Genomic DNA, 17,371 nt, shown 5'->3' with positions numbered 1-17,371 from the left:
AGCAAGATGTGGAACACAAAGAGTGAGCCAAGAGACCGAGGTTTTTAATGAACCATCTTTTGCTGTTTAATTTACAATGTTAGCTGTTTTCTTGTCAGTCATTAAACAAGTATACAAGTAAGTTCTCATTGTTTCACTTGTCAAACCGTCCAAACTGCAATCACAATTAGTAGGGAATTCAAAGCACTCAAATCTCAGTGTCATTTAATTTAGTGATGAAAAAAAACAATTTGTTGTTTTCAGACTTGGTCCCGCAGACATCTCGCCTTCTTTCTCAAGAGACAGGATAGCTTGCCTAATTTATTTTGTGGCCGTCTTCCTTTCATTAAATCCATTCTGGAACTTTGAGTAGCTAATCAAATTAGTCTCAATCCCGTGGATAGATTATACATTGCATTCTTCGCCAGAGGTGATGCTGAGTGGTACTAAGCACAATCTATTGTTGGGTTTTGTCTGCGGTTGTGCAGTTGGAGCTGTACCACACCGTGATGTATCGGAATTACCAGCGTAAGAACGACATGGACGAACCTCCGCCATATGACTACGGCTCAGGAGAGGAGGAGCTCAACAACGAGAAGAGAAAGAGCAAAGACCCCCAGTACGCTGTGATGGAGGAGCGCTTCTACCGCTACGGCATTAAACCAGAGTGGATGGTTATGCACAGGATACTCAACCACAGGTGGCTGCACTCAGTTACACACATTCTCCATGTTGAGGTTCCTACACTGCTTCATTTTTAAGATTCTTCTTTTACTTTTTAAATTACTTTTTATTAATTGGCATTTAATGTAATTTTGAGACGGTGACAGAGAATGAGGTCCCGGCTGGATGTGAACAAGTGAAAGTTGCAGGGCAGAGACCAGAATCCTTGAAGTGAAGAAGCAGCTCTGAATTCAGTTTGCTTGCTGTCATATGCAATATAATTTTATAGATGACAGAAGACATGTTCTTCAGCAAATTTCAGAGTATGCTAGAGATGATAGGTTTTCAAAACCACAGAAAATGCGCATTTGTTTCATATCCGAATGAACCCCGGTATTATCTTCGCAGATTTTTCCAGACATTCCAGTCCTATTGTGGAGCCTGTAACCTCATGATGAGATGTACTGACATGAGTTTTATTTGAATTTGTTTTGACTGTAGTAGATTTGCTCTCGAGTTAAATTATATATCTAAAAGTATTCCTCAACACATCTGCCTCCAGCTGTAAGAACAGCAAATGGCTTTCATGTGATTTTGAATGTGATGGTGTTAAGTGCTGTTACAGTTAACAGATAATTAAAAAACAACTTAATTCCCCTAATACAGAGCTTTATTATTGATCAGCATAATTAATCTAAATTGATCTATAGCCTATTGATCTAAAAACCCTGACCTTGAATTTTTTGTTTATGTTTGTCCTTGCCTGTAGTTTTGATAAAGATGGGGATGTGCATTACCTGATCAAGTGGAGAGACCTGCCCTATGACCAGTGCACCTGGGAGGTGGATGATTTTGACGTCCCGGAATATGACGGTCATAAAGCTTGTTACTGGGACCACAGGTAGGTTAACAATATCTTACGAATCATTTTAATATTTTTCCATGCCTATTTGCATAGCTCACAATAAGTCCCAGGCGCACAGATATAAACAAAGGAATATACCCACATCTGCTGTTGTTTCGTTTCTGCCCTGCCCTCAATCTGTGATGCCCCTGTTTTTTTTTAGTTATTGAGCACATCATGCAAATGTGTTGCTGCAATTATTTGATTATATTGCCAGGGAGCAAATTCTAGGGGAGGACCAACGCCCCCTGGTGGTGAGGAAAGGAAAGAGACTCAAAGATGACCATCAAAAGAGGGAGGTCCCTCCTGATGCTCCAATCATAGATGTGAGTTGGGGTATTTAGATGCACTTTGGTCAAATCACAGGAGAAACAGCTTTTCTTTTTTTACTTTTTTTTTTATTGAGTGAGAATTATATTGTGATTTAGCCTGATAAACAATACTGTACCTTTACTCTACTCAAATAGTACTTCTGTGTTCTCTTTTCACCAGCCAACAATCAAGTTTGAGCATCAGCCGTGGTATATTAATGCCACTGGAGGAACACTGCACCCATACCAGCTGGAGGGCCTGAACTGGTTGAGGTTCTCCTGGGCTCAGGGCACAGATACCATCCTGGCTGATGAGATGGGTCTAGGGAAGACGGTGCAGACAATAGTGTTTCTCTACTCCCTTTATAAGGAGGTGAGGATGGAAGAATGCCCTCTTTTATTATGTCTATATGACATAGCATACTAAATATCACAGTGTGGTATAAAAAGCATACACATTTTAATAGTACAAAAGGTACTATAGACTTAAGTCATTCACCAAATTATGTACCTCTTCTCTCTGTCCCTTAGGGTCACTCTAAGGGGCCCTTCTTGGTGAGCGCACCCCTCTCAACTATCATCAACTGGGAGAGGGAATTTGAGATGTGGGCTCCAGATTTTTATGTGGTGACGTACACCGGTGACAAAGACAGCAGGGCAATCATCAGGGAGAACGAGTTTACCTTTGAAGACAGCGCAGTAAAATCAGGAAGAAAAGTGTTCCGCATGAAGGTACTTCATGTTCACACACACCGCATCCGGATGTTTTCAGATGTTTGGGGTTGGGGCGGTTTACATCCTTGACATTAACATCTGAATTTTCAGGTGTAGAGTTCCTATTTTTAACTGAGCATAAAGAATTAGTAGATCTTAGTGCACAATGCAGTAGAGAGAGTAATAAATCATTTTCCTTCCACCACACACATGATTTTTACACCAAATTGGTCAACATTAGATATGTTTTGTTCAAGTTCTTCCCTCTTCCCCTTGCAGAAAGACACTCCTATCAAGTTCCATGTGCTGCTGACATCCTATGAGCTGATCACAATAGATCAAGCCATTCTGGGCTCCATCACCTGGGCCTGTCTGGTGGTAGATGAGGCCCACAGACTGAAAAACAACCAATCAAAGGTAAAACAGCATTTCTGGCACTGGTAGCTGCCTGTTCCAGAAACAGTATGGAAGTTATCAGAAACAGAAAATAACAGGAAAATAACAGGAAAACACAGAGATAGGAGTAGGAAATGTTTATCCACTAAGATGTTTTACATGTGTCACATCTCATAAAATGTGTCTGTCCAGTTTTTCAGAATTCTCAACGGGTATAAGATCTACTACAAGCTGCTGCTGACTGGGACTCCTCTTCAGAACAACCTGGAGGAGCTGTTCCACCTGCTTAACTTCCTCACCCCAGAGCGTTTCAAGTAAGTTTCCCATCTCTTGTATCTATCTTTTCAATCCCCCTCGATCTTGCCTGTAGCTGTTAGTTGCTTCATCAGATAGATAGATTGATCCTTTATTAGACAGATGAATGGATGGATGCATAGCTTGGCAATTAGATAATCCCTTAATTATTATTTCATTGTTTATGTGTGATCTGTAATCTGTGCAGTAACCTGGAAGGCTTTCTGGAGGAGTTTGCCGACATATCTAAAGAAGACCAGATCAAGAAGCTCCACGACCTGCTCGGGCCTCACATGCTCAGGAGGCTGAAAGCTGACGTCTTCAAGAACATGCCTGCAAAGACAGAGCTGATTGTCAGAGTGGAACTCAGCCCAATGCAGAAGTATGACCTGGGATAAAATAAATATTAATGGGAAAATAACTGCAGTAGACATTAAAAGTTGTACAGGTGGCCATACTAGAGAGACAAGAAAATGGGACAAACAAGCTGATATCAGTAGATGTGACAGCAGGTGTTACTGTCATTATGGAAAATAATATTTTAAATCTGTTTACGATTGCACAGTGTGAATGTTAGTAGTCTTGTGATTTAAAATGTGATATGGTGCATAAACAATGAATTTTTAATTTATGCTAAAATAGGTTGTTTTTCCACTCTCCTGGATCATGTTTTTTGCCTGAGGGATGATTTATTTTTTAAAAAGTGGAATTTAATGAATATGAAAATGTGATGTGATTTTGCACTTCGTTTTTTTTTTTACTTTTCATGATTCAGTCCCATCTGTGTCCTCTGACCCTTAGAAAATATTACAAGTTCATCTTGACGCGAAATTTTGAGGCTCTGAACTCAAAGGGAGGAGGGAACCAAGTATCCCTGCTCAACATTATGATGGACCTGAAGAAGTGCTGCAACCATCCCTACCTGTTCCCTGTGGCTGCTGTGGTAAGACAGCAACTCTACTTGTAGATGCATATTGGTGATCAATACTGAGAGTCAAATTTTGGCTCATGAAATTGAATGTTGCATGAGAGGAATGCCTGTGCAGAGATGCTATGGTCGTTTTTCTACCGACCTCTAATCAGAAAGTTGTAACTCTTGTCTGCTGGTTTGCAGAAGTGGGAAGTAAAGAAATATTTGTACTATGTGACTGCTTGGCAGAATAAAACTAGCAAATTTGCGACTTTATAATGTCGGAGAAAGTATCTGTACTTCTACTTAAGTATGGAATGTGAGTACTTTTGCCACCTCTGCTGTTTTGGAAATATGTGTCCTAAATTGCCCTTTATAATAACAGTAAAATAAAAGCAAGATATTTCTATTGTTTTTATTATTAGTATGCAGGTACTTCTCTATTTGATGTCTGGAATTGATTTTTGTATTTGCAGGAGGCTCCTGTATTGCCCAACGGTTCTTATGACGGCAACCTACTGGTGAAGTCCTCAGGAAAACTGACTCTGCTTCAGAAAATGCTGAAGAAACTCAAAGATGAAGGACACAGGGTTCTTATTTTCTCTCAGGTAACAGTTGAATAAATGTTATGTCTGGGAAAGTTTTCATCGATCGGTGGCCAGAAAATCCTGAAAATCCAACCATCCATATCTTAGCTGTTCCACTAGCAATGTCAATTATTTGTGGCAGACTGATATTTTATATATCTTATCAAACATAATTCTGAGTGGAGATGCAGTTTTATTAATTTTAATAATCTCTACTCTGATTAGTTGCTTAATCTTTTAATACCATTTTATTTTTTACAGATGACAAAGATGCTGGATCTGCTGGAGGATTTTCTTGAGTACGAGGGTTATAAATATGAGCGTATTGATGGAGGGATTACTGGAGGCCTAAGGCAGGAGGCCATTGACCGTTTCAATGGTGAGTTTGCTAATCTACAATCTATCTGGGTGTGATTTTGTGGACACTCTTTCACATGCTTTGACACACAAACCGATTCTCTGCTTTCTGTCACAGCACCGGGCGCTCAGCAGTTCTGCTTCTTGCTTTCCACACGTGCTGGAGGTCTTGGCATCAACCTGGCCAGTGCAGACACTGTAATCATCTACGACTCTGACTGGAATCCCCACAATGACATCCAAGTACGGAATATCTCACCTAATCTCTGATGGACACGCATGCTTTTGTCATAGCTTTTTACCAACAGATCTTTGTATTATATGGCTTTTGAGAATGCTTTAATAATCTTCTTATGTTGTTACGTTCAGCTTTTCACTTCTTTGCCGTCCCCTATAACTATCTCTTTTCTCGGTCCATCATTTGATTCTCCCAGGCTTTTAGCAGAGCCCACCGCATTGGCCAAAACAGGAAGGTGATGATCTATCGATTTGTGACGCGGGGCTCAGTGGAGGAGCGAATCACTCAGGTTGCGAAGAGGAAGATGATGCTGACCCACCTGGTGGTACGGCCCGGCCTGGGCTCCAAAACTGGCTCCATGTCCAAACAAGAACTGGATGACATCCTCAAGTTTGGCACAGAGGAGCTGTTCAAGGATGAGATGGAAGCAGCACGAACCCTGGGGGGTATGTCTGCACACCAGGGTACAGTATAGATGCTGGTCTGCTTACAACCCTTGACATATATAAACTGTTATAGCATTGTTAAAGATCATTATTATTTGATGACATTATAAACAAATGAGACCTTGGAGAAACCCTGCTTTTCTCAAAAATGACTTTCTGATCACAATGGCAGTTTCTTGATTGAAGGGCCTTTTGTGTTGTGCTTCTCATCAACAGGTGACAACAAAGATGGTGAGGAGGGCAATGTGATTCACTATGACGACGATGCCATCTCAAAGCTGTTAGACCGAAGCCAGGATGCCACTGAAGACACTGAGATTCAGAACATGAACGAGTACCTGAGCTCCTTCAAGGTGGCTCAGTATGTGGTGAAAGAAGAGGACGGAGAGGTGAGAATATACTCAAGCTCCTCTGTCTGAGAGTTTGAGTATCAGACACACAACTTCAAACCAGCATCACTATAAAGATACCCTGTGATGGACTTGCCAACTGGTGGTGCTAAAGAGTAATGTTTTGATGAGCAGGCCCTGTATTGTTTTTGGCTGATGCATGAGGACACACAGGGGTGACGTGGTACACATTATTATTGACTGTAGAGGGTCATTACATTGTTAAAGGTTGTTAATCCATTAATTAAAGGATAATCGTTGAGCAACAGAGATGTTTTATGCTTATATACTGAAGGGGAACTGTTTCTTTGTAGAAGAATCAACAAAATATAACAGCATGTAGTACAAGAAAAGGAAAAAATTATATATTTTGTATCTTCTGTATCTGTATTAGGCTGTATTTTAATAATAATGATAGTGATAATAATAGGTGTGATTTGTATAGCGCCTTTCACATACCCAAGGATGTTAGCATTTAGATCAATTGTTCCTGTTCAGAAATGTTTGCAGTTGCTCCAGAGATTACAGAAGTTTACATAGTACCTTTATTCATTTTTGCCTGTGTGTGTGTCTATGTGCAGGAGGAGGTGGAGCGGGAGATAATCAAGCAGGAGGAGAACGTGGACCCAGACTACTGGGAAAAACTCCTCCGCCATCACTACGAGCAGCAGCAGGAGGATCTGGCCCGCAACCTGGGCAAGGGCAAACGCATCCGAAAGCAAGTCAACTACAACGATACGACCCAGGAGGACCAAGGTCAGCAAACACAGAGGCACACCATGGGCACCACATCTATAAATGCCACCGCTAATTTTAAAAGTTGGTGCCAGGGTTCAGCAATCAAGGCCATAATTAAATATGAGCAGAAATACACAATACATACACAGAATATAGAAAAGGGCTTCCTGGCTGACCACTGACTTGTAAACAGGTTTCAAAAAAGTTAGTAGTATTTTTTAAAAGTAAGAAGAGGCTATGGTTTTTCTTCTGCTCTGTTATCTTCAAAAGGAAACGCTCAATGTGCCCCGATTTGACATTCATTATACGGATTAGTCTCTTGTCTTTTTCAAATGATTTTCCAGCAGTTTAGTTGCTGCACGGCGTATTACCGCCTCCAACAGTCATTACTGAGTGTTTTGAATGGCATTCTGGGAGCTGTTTGCCCAATTACCACTGAACAGATCATCTTAAGGATTAACACTTCATTTGTTCTATTTAGGATATTTCTCTGAGCTGAGCATGAAAGTATACCTGCGTAATATTTTCAGCAGCTTGATCCTGGGCTTTTAAACTGAGACATTTGTATTGAAGCTTTGGATAATATAACATTATATAGATTGGCGTAACACTCTTTCTCTCTCTGCTGGCTTTAGTGCAAGTTAATAGCTCTTAACCAAACGCATTTCAATTGACTATCTAGCTGATGATCCAATAACAGAACAGTACTACTCCAGCTGCTGCCTGCTTGGCTTCATTAGTGATTTAACAAGGTGACATTATCTGAATAATTTGGATGTATCAGTTCAGGCCAGAACACCACAGAAATTAATCACCATGTTTATTAAATCCTCTTAGGTTGTAAGTCTCAGCAGGAGATTTTGACCTGCATTCAATCAGCTACAGAGTGTGTTATGCTGTTCTTGGATCTCATGCATTTATAAAGTCTTCTCAGTTGCATTTTTAAAGCACTTCCTTTTAATAGTGCATAATACAATTTCTGTGTCTATTGCAGTTATACATCATGTAGTTGTACTTTTAAGAGTGGCCTCAAGGTTCTGATGGCCACGGTTCAACAGTAGTTGAATGTTAGAGTGTAAAGATTTCAAAACCCATCACGGCTTAGAGTACCCTCTAAGTTTAAAGTGATTGTCTGCCAGAGTAGTCAACTCTCACCTCACTTCCAGAGGACAGAAGTAGTTGAGTGTGCATGCCCAGCTGTAGTGGTCTGTAGTAATCTGCAGTGCCATGGCGCCCTCAGGTGGCCACCAATGGAAGCGAATGCAATGTACTGTTTCTCTTTGATGTGTGGCTCAGAGTGGCAGGATGATCTTTCAGACAATCAGTCGGAGTACTCTGTGGGGTCCGAGGACGAGGACGAAGATTTCGAGGAGAGGCCTGAAGGTAGAAAGCAAAAATACATCATTATCATCTTTATATAACTACTGAGCTACTCAAACAACACAACATTTAGGGATAGCACTACACCAGACAAAAGATTCTATGGAAATTATTGAGGTCATACGTCATTTTTCACATGGGGGAGACACTGAAGAGAGATCCTACCAATATGAGTATTGTTTCGTTTATGTAGGTGGGCGCAGACAGTCTCGCCGGCAGCTGAAGAGTGAGAAAGACAAACCGCTGCCTCCCTTGCTGGCACGTGTTGGGGGCAGTATTGAGGTATGAATGACAGCAGATTTTGCAGTCTACTTTACAGGATATTCACATGCATGTTAACGTGGAGGTATATACACTGTTTGAAGCAGTTTGTAGCTTTTTTAACAGTGTGAGATACTGTTGATGGGATGGTTTTGACCATTTAGGCCAATAACAGACTCAGGGAGTGTATCTTTAAGATCAAAGTGTCAGCAAACAGCTGATTATTTGGCTGTCCTAACTACTCTGTGGGATGAGGTAAGCAAGGACAGAAATAGAATTGTCGTTAAAAATGACCAAAAGCTGAATGTACTATACTATATTACACTGTTTTTATGTATTTATGAATAAGAATAATCTTCCCAAGACATGCAAATCTGTTTTACCAGAATGTGTGTTTATCAACCTGTACAAGCTGCTCAGTTTGTGATTTTCTTCTGCTCAATTCTGACTTTTTGACTAAAGAGTACATTTCTATTTCAAATATGTATACACAGTTTTCTGTCTCAAGCTGCTTCCTCTCATTACAAGGTCCTGGGCTTCAATGCTCGCCAGAGGAAAGCCTTCCTCAATGCCATCATGCGTTGGGGCATGCCTCCACAGGATGCTTTCAACTCCCATTGGCTGGTGAGGGACCTGAGAGGGAAGAGTGAGCGTGAATTCAGGTAATGACGCCCTTTAACACTGATATACCAAGTTGTGGTATTTGATACTATAATTAACTCTGTTTTCACACAGTCCATTTGCAGTCAAACGTTGGCCACCATTCAGTGAAGCGGTAGCTCTGGGCTATTTTACTTGCTCCTCACATGTCATTGGTTCGCCAAGGGCAAAACTGTCTAGTGCTCATATCAACTTTGCAGTGGTTGGCCTTGCCAATTTCAGGGTTACCCAAACTTCAGAACGTTGCATAAATATTCAGAATTTAGATTTGGGTTTGTGATTTCTTAACATTTCAAGTAAAGTACCTGTACTCAGTTACTGCCACTATGACAGTACTGCCACTGCAATTACTACAGCTATTGCTCCTATGATTAATATTAGTGCTAATATTACAATAACTGGTGCTGCTTCTACTACCTCTACAACTGCCATAGACAGGATTTTAGAAAGATATTCTACATATGTTCCTTTTTAATTAATTTTATCCTCCATGTTTTATTTATTAAATTAAATTAAATTAAATTCTGGAAAATTAAATTTTCAGTCAATTTTATGACATAAATACTTTTTTACAGCAGTTTTAAATAGTAATAGGAATCCCTTGTCATATGTATTATTGTTTTTTTGTTGTTGTTTTTTTCCAACAGGGCCTACGTGTCTCTGTTCATGAGACATCTATGCGAGCCGGGGGCAGATGGAGCAGAGACCTTTGCTGATGGAGTCCCACGTGAGGGACTATCTCGTCAGCATGTTCTCACCCGAATCGGAGTCATGTCCCTTGTCAGGAAAAAGGTACAGGTTATTCAAGCAAAGACATCTTCAACACAGAATACCAAATGTTCTGCGGGAACGCTGTGAGATTAGTCAAAGTAGGTCACACTGTCTAACGGAGGCAAATGCAGACGAGAAGGGAAAATGCTCTTCTTTTTATCATTCTAGACATTCTACAAACCGGTTTTTAGATGCTGTGGGTTTTGTTGGCCTCTAAAGACTTTTTAATTATATTATAATTTAACTTAATCTCTTCTTTGTAGGTGCAAGAATTCGAGCATGTAAATGGAAAGCTGAGTTCTCCGGATCTGATTCCCATCGGCATGGAGCTAAAGAAACTGACTGAAAGTGTATCTTCTGATCCCAACACCCCTGTGCCAGCCAGTCCCATTGCTACGCAGCCCGGCACCCCCATTCCTCCAGGTCAGAACAAAGTGTCTGCATATATCAGGATATAATTTCCTACAAGTGCAAAGAAAAGTTCATGCTCAGATAAAAAGTTTTTTGAAAAAGTCTGACTTGTTGTTTTTGTGTTCTGGATTGTAGAGAAGACCGAGTCTCTCTTGTTCACCACTGAGGACAAGGAGACCTCGGAGCAAGATAGCAAGAAACTGTCAGAGCAGGAAGTAAGTCCTTTTAATTCTATTCCATCACTTTTATTCTCTTCTTCTTTATTGTCTTGTCCATCTTCTTGTAGACACCTTTTATCTTGTCTCTTTACCCTCTACCAAATTTCCTCTTCCTCCTCCTGTTTCCCTCGGCAGACTTCCAGCGCAGAGGCGGCATCTGTATCTGAGAAAGCAGCTGACAGTGAAGAGAGCAAGGCCAGCTCAGAGGAGAAAACAGGAGATGAGAGGGACAGAACCGAGTCGCCCTCCAAAAAAAACGAGCCATCTGTCAACTCAAAAGAAGCCACTTTGAGACAGTCAGAACTATCAGCCAGTCAGACCTCGCCAAAAGGTGAGTGGTGAATGACTCATGTTGAAAAATATAACTTTTTTTGCAGTGCTGTACTTTGTTTAATTTGATCTTTATTGTTCTCAGTGGAGCTCTGCAAAGAAACAGAGAAATCTTCAGAAAAAGGAGATACTGATTTTCCTCTGGCAAAAGCAGAGGACAAGGAAAATAAGCCAGGTACACAAGCTGTGAATCCTTGAATGAAACTATATGAATAGTACAATAATTGTGCTTTTTAAGGTAAAGCAAATACAAATCTTTAGTGGTGGTCCTTTATTACATATTAAATTTTAACCCCAATTTAGCCAAGTGTCTTCAAAGATATTTCCTTCATGTTACTATTGTTGATTCAGCTGTTGCAGATGATGTGAAAAATGAAGATGCATTAGAGGGGCGATTAAACGGAGATAAAGACACGCTGGATGAGATGGATGAGAGCAGGAGGGAGGACAGAAATGGATTTAAAGCCAAGTTCATGTTTAATATCGCTGATGGCGGTTTTACAGGTAAGAACAAAGCTACAAAAAAATCCTTTCACTTGCAGCAACATAGTGAGTGTGTTTATGGGGCATCAATAGAGCACTTAATGGTATATCAATAGAGGTTGAGTGGTATCTAAAATATGCAATCTATACTCCAAAGGCAGGAAACTTTTAAAGTTTTCATAGACAACCTCATTATGAACCACATTATGTCACTTAAGAGTCAATTAATAAACATTAGAGGGCTACAAAATGTGTATTGTGTTTGTCAGCAGAACACATTTTTAGACCAAAAGAGTTATTTCTATAAAATGTCATGAAAAATGTCTATATAATTGGTCTGTAATATCATGCAGTTCAGTTTTAATTATTGAAGAGACAAGACTGTTATGATGCTATCTAGAGACTATGAATGGACAGTGAATAATGAAAGAGCTGCCAGGACAGTACGACAGCACATGTGATGATTTGATGGGGAAAGAATTGGTATAATTTCATCTTGCAGCTGGAAACCCTGCGTTTAAATGTAACTCTTTTGAACAGAATCACATTGTTAGTGATAAAGTCAGCAAGTGATTTTTTTTGTCTCTGATTTCTCGTCTCTGTCAAATGTCCAAATTCATGTGAATAAATGGAGAACATTGCAGAACTCACTTACATCTGCATGCTGTGTATGGCTAGTTACTCTCTTTCTTTAATATATGTCTCCAGCCTTTTACCATACAGGCAACTATAGCACTAGATCTACTAATCTGATTCTTTTAGAGGTAATATTATGCCCCTCTCTCAGTTTAATATTTGTACAAACATTTGCATGTGTTTATAGTCATAAAGCACCTAGTTACAGCTGTATAAATCATGGTTGCTAAGCACTGCCCCTAGTGAAATACAGAGAACATTGGAGAGAAACAAGCATAACAGAGTAGAGACTCTCACACTGAGCCCAAATGCACAAAATAAACATATTTTGTTTCTTACAGAAGGGGCAGCCGCTCAAAGGTAATGGCAGGGATAACTGATGAGATTAAGTTATGACCTATAACTTTAAAGAAGTGCTAACAGCTCATTTAAAGGACCAGTGTGTAGGATTGTGTGGCATTTAATGGTGAGATTGCAGATTGTTTCCAATTTAGTGTGCCCACCCCCCTTCCAAGTGTGTAGGAGAACCTATAGTGGCTGCAAAAGTCTGCTTATGCTGCTGTTTCAACAAGATCTCCTTCAAAGAAGGATCCTGTATCTCAATGAGACCGGCTGGCTGGATGAATAAACAAAAAAACAAACAAATAAATAAATACACACATCCCAACTTTATGATTATGCAACTCACTAAATGTTCTATTTCAGGTGCTAATGAAATAGCTTGGTAATGTACTTTTGTTTATCTTTCCCCGCCAGAGACATCTTAAATATTATTTTGTATTTTTGTAAAAACCGTCTGTCTTTATTACTCCGTCAGAGTTGCACACCCTTTGGCAAACTGAAGAGCGAGCGGCGCTGTCTTCTGGAAAGATGCATGACATCTGGCATCGTCGCCATGACTACTGGCTGTTGGCTGGCATCGTAACGTATCCTTTCCCAGATTTAGGAGCGAGTAGCTCAGCATCTGGCAAAGTACTGAATCACTTATGACCGCGGGCAGCTGCAGTCCAAGGACTGATATTTACAAAATGTTCCACAAACCTATCTTCATGGTTTTTTTCTGTTTGTTTCTTGTGAAGAATTTCATGAAGTTCTGTGCACTCACTTGTTATCCTTGACCTGGACTCTAACTCAGACACGGCTATGCTCGCTGGCAGGATATTCAGAATGACCCACGTTACGCTATTCTGAACGAGCCCTTCAAGACGGAGATGCATAAGGGCAACTACCTAGAGATGAAGAACAAGTTCCTGGCTCGTCGGTTTAAGGCAATTGTGAAGTTTTTATAATTAAAAGTAACTACTGAAGGTTGAAATAATTCAAGGATTAACGGATTTGTTATATCTGAATGACCTGAAACAAATTGTACTTTTCTCTTCCCGTCATATCTGTGTTTCATTCTGTTGCTTTCCTTTCCGTCCTGGTTACTTACTCTCTCTGTCTCTCTGTCTCTCTGTCTCTGCAGTTGTTGGAGCAAGCTCTGGTGATTGAGGAGCAGCTTAGGCGGGCGGCTTACCTGAATATGACCCAGGACCCCAGTCACCCAGCCATGGCTCTCAACACACGCTTCGCTGAGGTGGAATGTCTGGCGGAGTCCCACCAGCACCTGTCCAAAGAGTCTCTGGCAGGGAACAAGCCTGCCAATGCCGTGCTGCACAAAGGTCTGCCATCCAGTTTTAAAAATAGCCACAGCTGTAATTGTCAGAATATCTGTCTCACCTGCCAAAGGATGGTACACAAGAGAAATAACCCTCCTCAAAAGGGCAAAATTACTATTATAAATTATACTTAAGACATTTGTCAGCCCACAGATAATCTGTATTGTGTTTTTTTTATTTCATTAGTGAACTGAGAGACATATAATTATAGTCAGATGGGGTTTATTGTAATTTATTTTATTGAATAATTCATCATTTCCCTTTTCACATTGTGTGCCACTAGAATAAGTTTTTCAGCCAGTTAAAAATCAATATAGTACTACAAAATATGTGTTCTAGTGAAGTGACTCTTTGTTACCCTTAAAATACTGAATTATTTTAATTGGAAACAGACTGGTCCATCCATCCAGGAAGCGAATTGAGTAGAAAGCAGATGGAAATGTATACACATCACTGATATTTGTAGAGCATGTAACAGGCAGGCAGTAAAGATCCTGTTTGACACAGCAGCTTCATTTTGCGCTAATTTGACTCACAATCAAAACATGCTTACAGTGATTAGTAGGATGAAAGTTTGGGAGGAGGCCAAGACCAATGAAATATTCAACTGAGAAATATTAGCGTTTCAGAATGTTGTTGCCTGTGACCCTTATTGATTTATCTTCCCGTGACAAAATTCATGGCATTTAGTTCTTGGCAGTTGTTAATTTCAGGCCCTGGATCACACAATTAATGAGCTTTTTTTTTTTTTTTTTTTTGTTAACGATTTGTGGTTACATTCAATTTTTAATAGGATTTTTCAAAACTTTTTCATGCACTTGCCCTGCTTTTTGTTTCACTGATATCTGCCTCACTAATTGATACTTCAGTATCCATGTGGGCTTTAAATGGCAAGTCAAATCCCTCTCTGTCTGTTTTTCTACCTTCACAGTGCTGAACCAGCTGGAGGAACTTCTGAGTGACATGAAAGCAGATGTGACACGACTGCCCAACATGCTGTCCAGGATCCCGCCGGTGTCGGCCCGCCTGCAGATGTCTGAGAGGAGCATTCTCAGTCGCCTCACCAGCCGAGGCAGCGAACCTCCACCGCAACAGGTGAGGGGAGACGAGGTGCTCATGGAAGTCAGATCAGATGGCGTTAGAAAACCCTCAAGTCACACACAAGACATGCTTCTCTTTGTGAAAAAATAAAATGATCTTATGTTACACAAGTGCTTGAGGGCAATGGTTGGTAGGTGCCACTACAGTGCCACTAATGGTGGTTTCGTTTCGGGGCAGCTTCAGGTTGCACCCAACACAGATAAGTGAGGTTAAACCCATGGGAAGATGATCTGGGGTAAGCTGAAAGAGGCTTATTTCGGTTAATCAAGTCTGGTGGCGAGTCTGTATCTGTTGGGAAAAGGGAGGTTCTGTTACGCTTTTTATAGATTGTGCACACATGGCGAAATACCTTCTGAGCAGGGGCGATTCTAGGACCAGACCTGTAGGGGGGCTCAGATCCTCATGAGAGTTTGACATACAATGACCTGCAAGTCTTCAAACCCTCTGCTAAATTACTCATTTCACTGGATAACATAAATTACAACAAGAAATACTAATACGTAGCGATCTATAGTGTATAATAATAATAATAATAATAATAATAATGGTTCAGAATAAACAATCACAGATTTCTACAGAGAGGACTCTAAGATAGTTAATGAACCCTGAGGGAAAGACTATATAATAATGACAGAACTATCCAAACTACATTAAACCTGTTAAAATAAAACCATTTGAACCTGTAGCATAAATATTTGTTCGGTTTCTAACCGCAAAATAATTAAAGTCATAGAAAATCTTTTTTTAGAAGAAAAGAATACAATAGTAATTTATTTATTTTTGGGGGTGCTAAGATCAAATTTAAAAAGGGTCTAAAATAACCCATTAATTTTTAAATTACCACCAATGAAGGATGCATTCAAATGTTTTTATGTCTTTTTTGATGTGAAGCACTGGGTGTATGTCATTTATTTAGTTCTGAAGCACTTTGAGCTTCTTTGATACTTTGATCATCATCATCATCATCATCATCATCATCATCATCATTATTATCATTATTATTATTATTATTATTATTATTATTATTATTATTATTATTATCAGGACTCATTTGTTTTTGAACACATTTAAGATGGAGATTTTTGTTTTTGAACTGGTGTCTCACTAAGAGTAACTTGACTCCTTCCTTAATGGTTTGGACTCCGCTGGCTGTTACTAGGCAATGAAGGCTGGTGAGTCATAATAGGGAGGAAACAAAGCTCACTAAAATATGCTAGAAGGCTCAGGAAATTGAAGAAGAAAAAAGCAAAAGCCAATAAATGGCCTCAACACTTTGAAGTACTCTATTGGCTAGTCACGACTCAACAACCACATTATTCCTTCAAAAGCCTGTGGAGACTTAAAATCACTATCCCCCATGGAAGAGTTTCCCCAGGTGTAAAAGACGAAAAAAAAGAAATAACCCTTAAGCTGTTTACTTTTACCACTTAGCTCCACATTTTAGTCTCAAAGGATTTAACAGACTGTATTAATCATTTCTTTCATCTCTGCTGCACCTGTTCATCAGAATTGAATGTGTGTTTTATTCTCAGTTATACAACACATCGTGACAGCCAAGCAGTGCGATTGATCACGAGGTCTGACTGTGCTTTTTTGGTTGCTCTGCCAACATCTTGTAACCAGGGAGACAGTTGGCAATCTTGCTTTTGTTAATGTTCTATGAAAGCAACACTGCTGTTAGCATCCATCTCTCTTTCATTAATATAGAAAGGAATAATAATTGATTTGTGTTCTTCAGCCTTTTAGCCAGGGCGGGTTTGGCTGCTCCCAGATGTACAGCAGCAGCTTTGGTGGAGGATTCAGAGGGCCAGGTGGACAGCCGATGGTCAACTACAGCCAGATGCCTCTGGGACCATATGTTAGTGGTAAGGATCAACTTTGTCTGTTTAACATTTACATTAGATCATATACATGGAAAACATATGATAACAAAAGGTTTTTAATATGACTGTAATTGTCTGAAGTTCAGCTGTCAGCAGTTAGAGGTGATGATGCCATTCAGGAAGATTAACCCTTATATACTGCTGATATTCTGACCCTTCATAGTATGGATAGTAGTGGGTCATTTTTAACCCGGCTCAAGTTTTCCCATAATGCAACTCAATTGAATCATTCATAAGAGCCTCCTTGCCTGTTAAATGCCAATGTTTTTCAACTCCATGAACTCAGTTTGTAATGCAGTCTTTCTGATATACATGTGTAGCCTCTAATCCCAAATAACCCTCATGATGTCCTGTTATTATGTATGTCCATATTTTTATTATCTTTTCAGACTTTGGAAGTCTCCCCTCAGAGCTACAGAAGACATTATACAACTATAACCTAAACTGACCTTGATGTGTAAAATCAGGAGAGTGCCCCAATAACTATTTTATCACCTAAACTCTGAAGTCGCTTCATTAGCAACCCTCAAGGTTCTGATCACCTAAAGTTTAGACATGTTTAGTATTAGAGGATAATTCCATGAAATGCATACTCATATTTCTATAATCAGCAATAGTCACTTTATACAGTGGATCTAGTGACTCCATTAAAG

At 39.9% G+C, this 17,371-nt stretch overlaps 1 protein-coding gene across 1 annotated transcript in view; it reads left to right on the top strand.

The window, feature by feature from the left end:
* The window catches only part of chd5 (chromodomain helicase DNA binding protein 5), a 34,402-nt gene that overhangs the window by 16,614 nt on the left and 417 nt on the right, over positions 1 to 17,371 (top strand). Inside the window, exons 11-39 of the mRNA XM_053315122.1 lie at positions 468 to 679; positions 1,412 to 1,543; positions 1,764 to 1,872; positions 2,039 to 2,230; positions 2,389 to 2,589; positions 2,851 to 2,988; positions 3,160 to 3,281; positions 3,470 to 3,643; positions 4,063 to 4,204; positions 4,648 to 4,779; positions 5,020 to 5,137; positions 5,234 to 5,358; positions 5,550 to 5,799; positions 6,016 to 6,188; positions 6,770 to 6,944; positions 8,223 to 8,309; positions 8,500 to 8,588; positions 9,096 to 9,229; positions 9,875 to 10,019; positions 10,262 to 10,421; positions 10,545 to 10,624; positions 10,763 to 10,958; positions 11,043 to 11,132; positions 11,318 to 11,461; positions 12,894 to 13,002; positions 13,212 to 13,344; positions 13,542 to 13,737; positions 14,666 to 14,829; positions 16,574 to 16,700. Coding sequence (XP_053171097.1) covers positions 468 to 679; positions 1,412 to 1,543; positions 1,764 to 1,872; positions 2,039 to 2,230; positions 2,389 to 2,589; positions 2,851 to 2,988; positions 3,160 to 3,281; positions 3,470 to 3,643; positions 4,063 to 4,204; positions 4,648 to 4,779; positions 5,020 to 5,137; positions 5,234 to 5,358; positions 5,550 to 5,799; positions 6,016 to 6,188; positions 6,770 to 6,944; positions 8,223 to 8,309; positions 8,500 to 8,588; positions 9,096 to 9,229; positions 9,875 to 10,019; positions 10,262 to 10,421; positions 10,545 to 10,624; positions 10,763 to 10,958; positions 11,043 to 11,132; positions 11,318 to 11,461; positions 12,894 to 13,002; positions 13,212 to 13,344; positions 13,542 to 13,737; positions 14,666 to 14,829; positions 16,574 to 16,700 — 4,249 coding nt within the window. The remainder of the gene's footprint in view (positions 1 to 467; positions 680 to 1,411; positions 1,544 to 1,763; positions 1,873 to 2,038; positions 2,231 to 2,388; positions 2,590 to 2,850; positions 2,989 to 3,159; positions 3,282 to 3,469; positions 3,644 to 4,062; positions 4,205 to 4,647; positions 4,780 to 5,019; positions 5,138 to 5,233; positions 5,359 to 5,549; positions 5,800 to 6,015; positions 6,189 to 6,769; positions 6,945 to 8,222; positions 8,310 to 8,499; positions 8,589 to 9,095; positions 9,230 to 9,874; positions 10,020 to 10,261; positions 10,422 to 10,544; positions 10,625 to 10,762; positions 10,959 to 11,042; positions 11,133 to 11,317; positions 11,462 to 12,893; positions 13,003 to 13,211; positions 13,345 to 13,541; positions 13,738 to 14,665; positions 14,830 to 16,573; positions 16,701 to 17,371) is intronic.

Source organism: Scomber japonicus, chromosome 3, assembly GCF_027409825.1.
Source record: "Scomber japonicus isolate fScoJap1 chromosome 3, fScoJap1.pri, whole genome shotgun sequence".
Taxonomy (NCBI): domain Eukaryota; kingdom Metazoa; phylum Chordata; class Actinopteri; order Scombriformes; family Scombridae; genus Scomber; species Scomber japonicus.
The sequence above is the reverse complement of the archived record's forward strand: the minus strand, read 5'-3'. Positions and strand labels throughout refer to the sequence as shown.